The sequence below is a fragment of the Equus quagga genome, chromosome 4 (genome assembly GCF_021613505.1).
Source record: "Equus quagga isolate Etosha38 chromosome 4, UCLA_HA_Equagga_1.0, whole genome shotgun sequence".
Lineage (NCBI taxonomy): Eukaryota > Metazoa > Chordata > Mammalia > Perissodactyla > Equidae > Equus > Equus quagga.
In genome coordinates, this window is record NC_060270.1 from 26,109,756 (window position 1) to 26,124,043 (window position 14,288).

General features: G+C 40.1%; 1 protein-coding gene across 2 annotated transcripts in view; it reads left to right on the forward strand.

Annotated features, from left to right (window-relative positions):
- IQCG (IQ motif containing G) overlaps positions 1-14,288 on the forward strand; it is a 43,323-nt gene that overhangs the window by 27,962 nt on the left and 1,073 nt on the right. The window contains exons 7-10 of one of the 2 annotated variants that reach the window (XM_046657760.1): positions 1,033-1,194; positions 2,480-2,554; positions 11,960-12,091; positions 12,802-12,903. In XM_046657760.1, the coding sequence (XP_046513716.1) occupies positions 1,033-1,194; positions 2,480-2,554; positions 11,960-12,091; positions 12,802-12,903 (471 nt within the window). The remainder of the gene's footprint in view (positions 1-1,032; positions 1,195-2,479; positions 2,555-11,959; positions 12,092-12,801; positions 12,904-14,288) is intronic. The other variant, XM_046657761.1, reaches the window with a different exon arrangement.

Consider the following 14,288-nt stretch of genomic DNA (forward strand, 5'->3'; position numbering starts at 1 on the left):
TTGGAAGAAAATTCAAACTTCCTAACAGTGCCTCTGAGGTCGTGCTGGCTTTCTCTTACCTGCCTCTCTAACCTCATCTTGTCCCAGTCTCAGCTGTCTCTGGGCTACAGCCTCCAGAGTTTTCTTTCTGTTCCTGTAAGGTATGCAGGTCTTTGCTGCCTCAGGACTTTGGTACACATTTTCCTTTTTCTTAGAATTCCCTTTGACCGCACTTTTCATGTGATGGACATACTTTTCCTCTGGTGTCAGATTTAACATAACTTTCTCAGAGAATCCTTTTTAGATCATCCAGTCTAACGTAGGTCTCCCTTCTTATTTTCTCTCATAGCCTGTTGCCTTTTTCTTTCATAGCATTTTGCACATTTAAAAACGTTTTTACATATTTGTTTCCTTTTAACTACATCTCTCCTACTAGATTGTAAGCTCTGTGAAGGCAAGGACTATCTCTACTTATATTTCCACGATTTACCTGCTGTCTAGCTCAATGCTGGCACTGAATAATTGTTTTTTAATGAATATTGAGACCTTAAAATTGCCAAGCGCTTTATAACCTACAAAGAATTTTCACACACATTCTTAATTGATTCTTATAATGACTTGCTGAGATGTTTCAGGCAGGGTAGATATCACTGTTTCTATTTTATAGAAGGTAAGACTTGAAAAGCTTCACTGACTTGGCCAAGTTCACACAGCTGGTGGGTCTTGCATGGAAGGTCAGGTCTTTTGATCATTTAGACCAGTGCTCTTTCTACCAATATGAGACAATAATGGGAAATAATGGGAAAATCTGTGTGGATGCAGAGTACCCAAATGTGTGCCTGGGAAAGAATCTCACTGTCTTGATGCTTAGAACTACTTATCTTGCATTTTCATTTATACTATGCGTGATTATTGACTAAATTTCCCATAGTGTGATAGCAGAGAAATAGATCCTTGTTGATTTATAAAGACGAAAGGTAAGCTTAAGTCACTGATTGAACTGAATGGAGGCAGAATGTGTGTTAATTGAGAAACCTGGTCTTACCTCCATAGGGTAGGAATGAATACATTTCTCACCTCAAGGACCAGTTGCAAGAGATGAAGGCAAAAACCAACATGGAGAATCGCTATATGAAGAAAAACACTGAGCTGCAGATTTCCCAGACACAGAAAAAATGTAACAAAACAGAGGAGCTCCTGCTGGAAGAGATCGAGGTGAGCGCTGCTACCTTAGGAGCGACCCAGGTAGGTGGTAGGAGAGCCATCGCTCCTGCTACTGCCTCAGCTGACAGAGGAGGAGCGAGACGGAGATCTTCCTCACCTCTGTTCTCTCTTTCCAGCAACCCTAGCAGTTGAAGTTAAGAATGAAAATGGAATGAAGACTTGCGTCTTTGCAAGCAGAGATTCTGATGGGCTGTAGCCTGTTTTTTTGTAATGACTTTGAAAATTGGTTGTACTTTCTTCCCTTGGTTACTTTATCCTTATTTTATAAGCCACCACCCTTTCTCCTGGGGAGGGGGCAAAACGAGATGCTTAGGAAGTGCAGGTTTTTGCTTCTACTTTCCTCACCCGCTGGTACCTTTTATCCCTCCATTAAGAAATGCAAAAATTAGGGGCCAGCCCGGTGGCGGGCGCAGCGGTTAAGTTCGCATGTTCAGCTTGCCTGTGGCCCAGGGTTCGCCGGTTCGGATCCCTGGTGCGGACATGGCACCGGTTGGCAAAAGCCATTCTGTGGTAGGCGTCCCACATATAAAGTAGAGGAAGATGGGCACGGATGTTAGCTCAGGGCCAGTCTTCCTCAGCGAAAAGAGGGAGATTGGCAGTAGTTAGCTTAGGGCTAATCTTCCTCAAAAGAAAAAAAAAAGAAATGCAAAATCTAGACAGCTGACCTTCACTGAGACCCAAATTGATAGAGATGAGAAGTCCCAGTGAAAAATACCAGGAGAAAGAAAGAAGGGGTAGACCTTCCTTGGAGCATGAGGCTTAAATGGCTAACAGAACCGTAGGTAGGTGAGAAGCAGACATCAGTAGAGGGGGTCACAAACATCAGCAGAGGGGTCACGTGTGCCAGAGAACTCCTGTCTCTGAGCCGCTGCTTGTCTGAGCGCTGGCTCCCCAGGTATAGCTGAAGACTGTGACAGCAGCCGGTTTTCTTGCGCTTTGGAATTTCCTTTTCTGGGCCTAAGAACCTTGTGCCCTTAAAGCATTGTTTCTCTCCTCAAATTGACATCACATTCCAGGCAACAGGATTATGGTCTTTTTGTTCTGGGTACTTGGGTGTATCCAGCACGGTGCCAGACACACGACTCAGTGATGTTTGTGAACACGAATTGAGTTGAAGGTAACTGAGTTGCTGCTCTGCAGCAATACTGCGAATTCTTGGGGTCCCAGCCGGTAAGGAAAACCTGCGCTGCTGTCACTGCTACACTTCTCACCTTGAGAACTCTCCTTTCCAGCCCTGCTGGGAAGAATGCCTGATAGTGGTTTATTGTTCTCACAGAAACTAAGGTCGAAAACCGAAGAAGAGAACCGGATTCATATGGAGATTGAAGTGTTCCTTAGAAAGGAGCAGCAGGTGGGCCCCCAGCACTTCTCTGTCCTCTGCCGCGTTTGTGTTCCACTTATCAAATACTAAGGACAGCAAAGTAATTGTTTAAGGAAGGAAAAATGAACCATAATTCTACCAGCCTAATGAACGAGCTATAGCCCATGTTTTCTTTCAAAGTTATCCACCTGAATAAATATTTTATAAAGCTGTAGTTTGAGTACGGGTCAAATTTTGTCTTATGCCCGTATCATTTAGCATTATATAAAAAAACTTTTCTTATTCCTATATTGCTTTATAGTCATAATTTTAAATTAAAATTTACTGATTCTTTAAATTATAAAAAGAACATATTCTTAGTTGAGGGAAGATTTTCAAAAAATCGCCAGTTGCTTTTTCTCTCATTTTTTAATGTTATTATAGTCTCTTCATAAAATAATTTAAATAGTTTTTTAATGTTACATTGAATGGTTATACCATAGTTTACTTGTTACCCTTCATTTTGGATTTTAGGTTATTTCCAAAGTTTCATTGTTATAAATAATGCAGTAATGAAAGCTTTGCCCAAATAACTTTTTCTTCTTTGCAATTATTTACCAAAAGTAAATCTCCAGCATGAGATGATTAAGTCAGAGAGACTGGTATTTTGACTCTTGATGAATATTGCTAACACTTTCTAAGTTATGGTCATCAGCAGTGTGTGCAGACACTAATTCCAAGGCATCCTCAACAGCACTAGCCATTTTAGATGTTTTTTAAAGTCTGCCAATTCAATGAATTGTTTTATTTTGGTTTTTTTGCTTACTAATAAAAACTGGCCATTTTTCCATATATTTATTTACTCATTTTATTTCTTCTCCCGTGAATTATATGTGACTGAATGGTTCTAATTAGTATTTCCAATGCTGAGAACAAACCAAGCCAAGTGGAGCCTTTTAAAATATCCCTGTTGGATGAATAGGGAAAAAAATTTCCAGTTTACTCATGATACAGTCTACCTTTGAGAAAGCTAATGAATTTTCAGTACAAAGTTCCAAATTTGTGGTTAAAGAAAAGGATTTCCAGATGCTGTCTCACAGGCTTTACTGAAAAAGGTGTCGAGTCGGTTATTAGAATCAGGGTCCTGTAGTCCTGCAGTTTACGGGGCTGTGAGCCGTGGTACCTGTTTCAGGTATTAGACATCTAGCAGGTATTTGATGACAATCAGATCAGCAGGTGGATAAATAGATGATGGATGGATGAAGTCAGGGTTTCCCAGATCTTTAGCCCAATAAAACAAGCAATACCTAAATACTTTTTAATGCAGATTTGAAAAAGTATGGAAATATAATAAGGATTTTTAAAAGTGAAAGCTCTCTTAATCACTCCCCTTTCTGAAGATTTCTTCCACCTTTTTCTTTTCATATATATACTTGTATATGTACCTCTATACTTACATGTTTTTAGCATTTATTTATATTTGTTTTTGACATAAATGGGATCATACTATAAATATTGCTGCAGACCCTGTTTTTCTTTTTTAAATTTACTTTGTCTTTAATGTTTTCTATAGCAGTACAACTGTTAGATAATATCCCATAGAGGGGAGATACCAAAATTTAGTTAAGCATTCTTCTGTCAGTGAACATTTAAGTTGTTTCCAAGTTTTGCTGTTATAACAATGCTAAACATTCCTGGACGTGTCTCTAAGTGCATGGTATACAGAAAGGCTATTCTTTTTTGTATATTGTTCTAGATTCCTTGTGTCCTCTCATATTCATTTTAATGGTTTTTCAGTTGATCTGTTTGGACTTTCTAGGTAGAAAATCTTATTGACTGCAAATAACAATTTTATATTTTCTTTTTTGCTATTTATATGTCTGTTTCCATTTTGTGGCTTATTGTATAGATAGAATGGCAAGTGTGATGTTGATTAGTTGTAGTGATAATAAGGCACTATTTTTCTATTCTTAGTTTTAATGGTATTTCAGTTAGTGTTACACATGAATTCATAGTCATGCCAAGTTCCTTATGTGCAAGTTAGGGCATTCATTGGGAAAGAATGGGACCCTGAAACTCTAAATGGGAACATCTGCTTGAACTTAGATGTAACTGACAATCTTGAACCCCCAAGTCACGCTGAGCCTCCCTTGCCCATGGAAGCTCCTGCCCTCCTGTGTCTGAGGAGGTTAGTCTTCCTTCCCCTGAAAATCCTGTGAGAATAACTTCATCTGAGGCAGATGCCTTGAAAAGGGATGCTTATTCTCAAGACCTAGCACAATCAGCTCTGTTGCCTCTGGATCCATAACCAGGGTCAACTTCTCAGGAAGTTCCAGGGGAACAGATAACTCAGATAACTATAGCTCAGAAGGAAATAGCTTATACACCAAAAGAATCACAAGACTTTGCTAATATATATTGGCAGAAACCTAGGAGACATTTCTGGGCATGGATTCTAAGGGTGTTGGTCCAAGGAGGATGGAATATAACACCAGGTTGGGTCAAGTTCATTGATATGGATATACTTACTACAGATTCTGGATTTAATGTGTTAGCTTGTGCAGCTGGAGGTGACTCTACCAGTTTGCTTGGTTGGTTACCTGAAACTTAGACTCATCAATGGCCCACATTTAATGAGGTGGAGATGCCGGAGCTTCCCTGCTATGATGGAGAGGACAGCTTCTAAAGACTTAGGGAGATAGGAATATCGGAGTGAATTTATCATGTGTGACCTACAAATCTGCCTCCAAACACCCGCCTCTAAATAGTTTCCATGAGACACTCCTTCCCAGAATACACTCCTTTCCTAAGACATTGAGAAATGCATTAGTGAAGGGAACACCTGCATCCTTGAAATGCTCTGTGGCTGCTTTCCTATGTAGGACAGGTAAGACCATGGATGATATCATTGTAGCTATGGGCTGCCTAGTTTCAGTGGGGATGATGGGATTCTGGAGTGCCAGAGGACAAGTGGCAGCACTTAACTGCCAAAGACAAGGTGGACACGTTTACCATGAAGGGCAGCAGGGATTTGCTGGAATCAGAATGCCTTTGCCCACAGGAACATTTGGCAGTAGCTAATTAATCATGGTATTCCTAGGAACAAAATTGATGGTAGGGCCAGCCCTGGTAGCCTAGTGGTTAAGTTTGGTGTGCTCTGCTTTGGTGGCCCAGATTCCGTTCCCAGGCGCGGACCTATACCACTCATCTGGCCGTGCTATGGTGGCAGCTCACATACGAAAAATAGAGGAAGATTGGCAACAGATGTTAGCTCAGGGCGAATCTTCCACAGCAAAAAAATAAAAATAAAAAATAAAAAAAAATTCATGGGCAGCCTGATAAAGCATTACTTGGTCTATATAAGAGAAAAAAAGTCTGAGTCCAGTAGGCAGAAACCTGAGTTGAGTTACCACAATGAAGAGTCATGGCCTCTCATTGAGTTTTCAGAACTAAGTCAATTCCCCAACCCAGAGCCCCTTGATTGAAAGGGGCAGGTCCTTCTGAGCGTGAACTCTGCAGCATTGCTGCAGGTATATACTGTGACTCTTCCTCTAAGCCTTACCCAGAGGGACCTGTGGCTCTATCAGAGTGACTGTGCACTGGAAAAAAGAAAATATCCAGATCTTCTGAGATTACTAAACATTGGCTCTGCATCGATGTTAATTCCTGCGGACCCAAAACAACACTGTGGCCCCCACTCAAACTGGAAGATTATGGTGGGCAGCTGATCGATTGAGTCTTAACTCAAGTCTGATTTACTCTGAGCCCACTTGTTCTGTGGACCCACCCCATGGTTATTTCCCCAGTTACTGAACAAATAGTTGGAATAGACATACTTGGCAACAGACAGAATTTCCACATTGGCTCTCTGACTCATGGGGTGAGGGCTATTATGGTAGTAAGGGCCAAGTAGAAGTCTCTGGAACTTCCCCTCCCTAACAAGACAGTAAATCAGAAGTAATGCTGCACCTCTGGTGTAACTGCAGAAATTAGTGCCAACATCAAAGACTTGAAAGAAGTCGAGGTGGTGATCCTTATCACATCCCCATTTGACTCAGCCGTTTGGCCTGTGCAGTTGGATGATCTTGGAGAATGACTGTGGACTATTGGAAATGGAATCAGGTGGGGACTCCAGTTGCAGCTACAGTTCTGGATCTTTACTGGAGAAAATCTTCAACAGCCACTGGCACTTGGTAGGCAGCTATTAACCTGACCAAAGCGTCTGTCTCCAAATCAGTTTGAAAAAAGCTCCAGAAGCAGTTTGCTTTTGCCTGGCAGGGCCAATAGTCCACCCTCGCAGCCGCACATCGGGACTGCGTCCCTTCAGTTCTCTGCCGTCATGTGGTCCGCTGAGATAGTGCTGGCTTTGACTTTCCCCGAAACATCGTAGTAGTTCACTGCATTAGGTTGATTGTATCTGGTGAACAGGAAGTAGCAAGGAATTTAGATGCCTTAGTAAGAAATATGTGAATTAGAAAGCGGGAGATAAACTCTATTTTGGGTACCAATTCTGTATCTTTATGGTCCAAGTAGGTGACAGAAACCACAGTAATTTGAGCAGGGAACATTAACAAAAGAATGATTGCTAATAAGGGACTGGCTACAAAGAAGGGATGAGAGAGCAGCCTGAAGAGCATGCGAGGGCTGAAGGACAGGGTTCAAGGAAGGAAGGAGCAGACGTCTGCGTCGCTGCCCTCAGGCAGAGCTGCTTCACAGCTTGTGGATGAAGCTGGCAAGCTGGGAACTGTGGACAGACTGTGTTTGGCGAGAATCCTCCTGTTGTGTCAGCAAAACTTGTTGGTGAATAACTGCCCCTGAGTGACCCCCACACATGCCACTGTCAGCTGTGCCCCAGGAACACAAGAGGAAGCACACTGGAACCAAGGAGAGCAGCTCTCCTGTCACGTCCCTCCAGTGCCCTCTACTGACAACGCTAGACATCGTGCCAGCTGGCAAAAGAGAAACGTTCACAGCCAGCCTCCATTTTCACACAGCCAGCCAGCGAAGGATGAATTTGGAGTTGAGAGGCAATAAATTGATAACGGGCACAAATGGAGATTGTATGAGGTTTACGTTGTCGTTTTATGGTAGATAAACTTCATCAAGTTAAGTTTCCTTTTGGTCTTACCTTGCTAAGTTTTTTTCCTTTTTAATCAGGAATGAGTATTCAGTTTTATGAGATGGATTTTTTTCATCTATTGAGATAATATATTTTTTCTCTTTCAATATGTTAATAAAGTAAAATATAATAGATTTGTTGACGGTGAATCATCTTTAAATTCTTGGGATAAAACCTACTTGGTCATAATATATTATTCTTTTACTAGACTGATAGAATTGATCTGTAGATTTTTATTTTGTGTTTATATCTTTCATAAATGATATCAACCTATAGATTTATTTTTTGGTGCTTCTTTGTTCTATTACCATCAATTATGCTAGCTTGGCAGCTTGAGTTGGGGAGCTTCCCATCTTTTTATGTTCTGAAACCTAAAATTATAAATAGAACAAAATAGATTATTATCTGTGCCATGAAACTTTGGTGCAATTCAGTCATAAACAGTCTTGTCTGGGTGTTATTTTAAAGGGGAGATATTTGGCTACCTTTTCAATGATTATTGATGTTTTCACTTAAAAATCTTTTTGAGTCACTTTTGGTAACTTATGTCTTCCTAGAAAATAACCCATTTCATCTAAATATTCCTTCCAAATTTATCAGTACAAAGCTGTGCCCTGTAGTCTCTTACAATTTAAATTTTTCCTTTATTTCTGTAGTTACCATCTTTTTCATCCTGTATTTTTAAAATTGTATGTCTTCTCTCCCTTTTTCTTGCTGAGACTTGTCAAAAGTTTGACCATTTTGGGGGCCAGCCCAGTGGCACAGGATTAAGTTCACACGCCCTGCTTCAGCAGCCCAGGGTTCGCCGGTTTGGATCCTGGGCACGGACCTACGTACTACTTTATCAAGCCATGCTGTGGCAGGTGTCCCACATATAAAATAGAGGAAGGTGGGCATGGATGTTAGCTCAGGACCAGTCTTCCTCAGCAAAAAGAGGAGGACTGGCAGCGGATGTTAGCTCAGGGCTAATCTTCCTCAAAAAAAGAAAAAAGTTGACCATTTTATTGGTCTGACAGAAAATCTCTTTTTGGTATTATTGAGCAAATGTTTTTTTCCCTGTCACATGGGTTTTTGCTTTAATTTTGAGTAATTATCATCTTGTACTTTCTTTGGGCTTATGTTGCTAATCTTTGTCTAGTTTCTAAAATGCTCAATTCATTTATTTTCAAATTTTATTATTTTCTAGTAAATGCATATAAACAAACTTATTTTCTGAGTACTCTTTGTCTATAATCTAGAGGTTTTTATTCATGATACTTACATTGTCATTCCTTTCCAAATAATTTCGTTAATTTTTCCCCAGCATTTTACTATGAGTGTTTCCAAATATACAGAAAGTTGAAAGAATTTTACAGTGAATACCCATATACCACCATCTAGTCGTAGATTATACCATTAATATTATTCTTGCTTTATTGTGTATCTATACATCCTTCCTCTATTGACCCATCTTATCATCTTCATGCCTTTAAAAGTAAACCATATGCATCATAATTTGTAGTTTGTTATTTCCTTTTCTAACCCAAACATTATTTTTATTTATTTTTATTTTTTGCAGGGGAAAATTCACTGTAAGCTAACATCTGTTTCCAATTTTCCTCCTTTTTTTCTTCTTTTCCCCCCTAAAGCCCCAGTACATAGTTGTGTATAGTTGTACGTTCTGGTTCTTCTCTGGGAGCCGCCGCCACAGCGTGGCGACTGACAGGCAAGTGGTGTGGTCCCACGCCCAGGAACCGAACCTGCACTGCCAAAGTGGAGCGCGCCAAACATTAACTGCTAGGCCATCAGGGCTGGCTCAACCCAAGAGTTAAAGGATGTTTCTTAAAGGTCCAATTTGTTGGCGTTGGAGAGGAGAGAGTGTAGGCTTTCTACTGCTCACAACAACCCTTTGAGGTCTGTACTCTGTCTTGCACTGTGGTCTCAGAATGTGAGATGTAAGGTTTACGCTTGTTGGAATTTGTTGAGTGCTTACTGGGCTTCATGTGTGCTCAGGCTATGGGACTATTCCTTGGGCATTTGAAAAGGATGTGTGTTCTCTGGTAGGTACAGAGTTGTACGAATGTCTGTCAGTCTAGCTGTCAGACTCTTCATATTGTTGTTTATTTTGGTCTACCTGAGTTACTAATTTTAGAGAAGTGTGATAGTCTCTTAAGATGATTGTGGATCTGTCAAATTCTTATATGACTAATAATTGTTGCTTTATATGTTCCAAAATATGGTATTAGAATATAAAAGTTTAGGGGCCGGCCTGATGGCACAGCAGTTAAGTTCACACTTTCCACTTCGGCGTCCCTGGGTTTGCTGGTTCGGATCCCGGGTGTGGACATGGCACCGCATGGCAAGCCATGCTGTGTTAGGCGTCCCACGTATAAAGTAGAGGAAGATGGGCACGGATGTTAGCTCAGGGCCAGCCTTTCTCAGCAAAAAGAGGAGGATTGGCAGCAGTTAGCTCAGGGCTAATCTTCCTAAAAAAAAAAAGAATATAAAAGTTTATAGCTGTAATATTTTCTTTATAGGGTGTATCTTTCAGCAGTGTAAAATATCCCTTTTGTCTCATTTATTTATTCTGGCTTGAACTCTATTTTGCCAGATTAATTGCTAAATCTGCTTTCTTTTTGCTTTTATGATATTGTTTTAGCTGTGATTTTTATAAATAGTTCATAGCTCGATTTAAAAAATCTGAGAGGCTCTTTCTTTTGATAGGGGAATTTACCCCAATTTATTTTTATTGTGATTTTTCATTTGTTTGTATTTAATTTTTCCATCTTATTTTATATTTGCTACTTTTCGAGCTTTCTAGTTGTTTCTTTCCTTCTTAACTTCTGTTGGATTGATGGAATTTTTATTGCTCAATTTCTTGCTTGCTAGTGCAAACTCCAGTTATTTGCATACCACTTTCATAGTTTTTTAATATCTATATACCTCCTGTGTTATTACTATTTTCTACCTATTTTCTCACCTAAACAACTATATCAATTTATTTTCAATTAAGATTTTTATATCATTACTATAAAAGGAAAACCTGTATCATTTTCCATAAATAGAAATTAATGTAAATAGAAGTACAATAAATACCAAACGATGTTATTACAGTTTAGCCAGCTCCTTTTGCCTGCCTGGAGCCCGTTCTCTTTTTGTTAAAGAGTGCTAACAAGAGTTAGAAAGATATTAAGGACGTGATTGCACCAAACTGACATGTTCTGTCCAACTTAATCAGAATGACTTATTGTGAATCATGTTTTTAAAAATTTCATGTCCATATGCCACCCGAAGGCTCCTTGTGATGTCTTATCCTTGAGCTACGCGCTCTAGGAATTTGGAAGTTATCCATTCTGTTCTTGCAGTGGTAACCCTTAAAATTTGCACAGATATGTCTACACTTTGTTCTTTCTCTTAAGTCTAAAGTTAATATCTATATTTTCTTGCTTTATTAAGGCAAAGCTTTAACCTACCTCTTCTCCTTCTCCGCTACATGCCATCTTGAAATCACTATATATTTCCATTCTATAGACGAGGGAACCAAATTTAAGTAAACTTATTGGAGTGCCAGACTTGGGAGTTGAACTTAGGCAGTCTGCCTTCAGAGCCCGTCTGTGCTCTTTCCACTAGACTGTACCACCTAATTTGGGATTTTAGTCCCAGATTATGATTATTAAAAAGTAGGATATATTGTATAGCTTAAATGTACATTTTACTGGTTTCCCTCCTGTTTCTAATACTTATCTCTTTCATTTTATTTTGCTAAAGTACATTTTTGAGAAATTCTTTCAGAAAGACTAGGTATATTCTTTCCCTCACATTTGAATACTAGGTTAGCTAGGGATAGAATCTTCGACTCACGTTTCTCATCTTGTAGAATTTTGAAGACATTGCACCCTTCTTGACTAGCATTTAGTGTTTGTTATCAATCAGAAGTGTCTGATGTCATTTCCTGTCCTTCAGAATTTTCTACCCACCCTTTATTCCTTTCCTCCTCACTCCAATTTCTCTTATCCAGACATCTGGAAGGCCCTCTTCCTCCTGTTTTTAAATTGAGTAATAACATACAGTAAAGGGCACAAATATTAAGTATATAGTTTGATGATTATTTATGTGTATACATTCCTGTAACCACCACTCAGATAGAAATCTAGAGCACATGTACAGCATCCCCGAAATCTCCTTCATGCCCCACTCCCAATCAGTAAACCTGCCCTCCCCCCAGAAGTAGCCATTATTCTGACTTTTATCACTGTGGAAAAGTTTTGCTTGTTCTTGAACCTTATATAAATAATTTCATACAGCGTATACTGTTTTGTGTCTGGTGGAAGCTGTGTTTTAATGTTCTTTCCAAATAGAAACTTGAGGAAAAGCTAGAGTTCTGGATGGAGAAATTTGATAAGGACACAGAAATGAAACAGAATGAATTAAATGCTCTCAAGTCTGCAAAGGCCGCTGACTTAGCACACCTTCAAGACCTTGCCAAGACGGTAAGGAAGCAGCATCTCATCAGTGTAAGGCTGAGCGGGAGGAGCGGGTGGTCGCTGAGCTACAGTAGCTGGGCAGTGCTGTTTCGGGTTACAAAGTGGAGGTATGCCTATAAACCAATGGGATTCTTTTCCAATGGTGATGACATCGGTGATGGGGACAATGAGAGCAGCAGCTAACACCTGCATAGTGCTTACTCTGTCCCGGGCACTTCACTAGTATTTCACATATTACCTAATGCTCACAACCACCTCTTGAGATAGGTATTATTATCATTACTACTTTATGGTCTCTGAAGACAATTTTTAAATTATGATATCTAGAAAGCTGCTGATTATGGTTTCATCATTGAATAAATGTAAAACTTTCCAAATTTCTCTTTTAAAAGATGGCTGCTATTTGTATGTGTACATTCTATCACAGTTTTTTTTAATTATGTTTTTTGAGGTCATTAATCACATTTAGTATTTCATTTTTATTAAATTTTAAAGCAAATTTGAATTATTCAAACTGAAAAGATTTTGGGAACAATTATAAAGTTAATCTGTGAATATTTACAGTATAAGAATCCAGTAAGTTTTTTCTTTTCTTTGGTTTATCTTTAGATTTGGCATGCTTTATTTTAAATTTTTATATTAAAAGTGCAGGGCTGGCTGGGCCCCAGCTTAGCCAACAGAGTCCTATAACATATGATTAATGTCTCCTTCTGCAGCTAAGGGAGTATGAACAGGTCATCATTGAAGATCGTCTGGAGAAGGAGAAGACCAGGAAGAAGATCGAGCAGGATGAGCTGGAGTTAAAAAGCATCCTAAAGGTAGAAAGCCGTACTCGGCATCCGGGGCCCTTTCAGCTCCACAGGGGGCCTGACCCTGAGGAACACAAGTAGTTCACATTTATCATCAGACACAGAACCCATCTGTGAGGAAGCAGGGCTGGTTTGTTAGTTTAGGAATTTGCCAACACCGTTAACACAGAAAAGGGCATGCTCCCCACTCTTAATCTGGGGAAAAGAGGCGATCAGCAGTGGAAGCCAAACCTAGAACCTGTGTCCAGAGGTCAAATTTCAGAATACGATTCTCTAACCAAAACAGCTCTTGAAGGAATTCTTTTTAATATCCTACTGCTTCTCAAAGTCCGATTTATGTAAGCCAGCCCAGGCTATCTGTTAGGTTCTGATAAGAGCTGTTTTTTAAAAAGGTAGAGGGGCTAAGTAGCAGTTTAGAAAAAAACAGATGCTTTAGTTTCATATGAACTTGTGTAAATTAGTGATGATAAACTGGCAGGCCAGATTCTGGGAAATATTTTCAAGCAAAAATAACGTCAGCTGGGGGCTGGCCCCGTGGCCGAGTGGTTAAATTCGCGTGCTCCGCTGCAGGCGGCCCAGTGTTTTGTTGGTTCGAATCCTGGGCGCGGACATGGTGCTGCTCGTTGGGCCACGCTGAGGCAGCATCCCACATGCCACAACTAGAAGGACCCACAACGAAGAATATACAACTATGTACTGGGGGGCTTTAGGGAGAAAAATAAAATCTTTAAAAAAAAAAAAATGTCAGCCACACTGAAACTGTTGTGAGGACTGCCCTTCTCTCTGAAAGGAGTATCTGCTGAGCCCCGTGGCGTGCAGACTGGTTTGGGAGGTATGTTCAGAGGTGGATTAGGAAGGTAAGCTTTAAAGCACATTCAGGATGGGGTATCCAACCCACACTTGAGCTCGCCGTTAGGACAGAGTCGGATGTACAGATAGCAAGTATTTACTGAGCTTCTGTGGTGTTTTCTATTTGTCAGGATTCCTCGATTTACAGTGCAAATCTAAGAACCAGCTGATTGTTTTCTTTTCACTAGACGATGTGCTCCCAGTGTTTAGCGCATAGTCTGATTTTAAAGTAGCCCAGACTGTATTCAGAACAGTTGTGTCTAATGACTAAGATATTCAAGGGAGCCACCTGAATCCTTTTTGAAAGAGGAGTGTTTGTTGATCCTTTAATTAACCATTAAAGATATGAAATGCACCACAAAGCCTACCGCTCGTCGAGATTATGTGCACGTTTTTGACTGAGGGCTTGCCTTTTGCCCTTGGCCTGGGAAACCAACATTCCTTTTGGATCAAATGGTTGCTAGATATGGGGAACTTGGATGTTCATAGAGAGTAGCAGCAGTACAAGAGAGCCAGGTTCTAAGTGTAAGGAAAAGATTGGACTC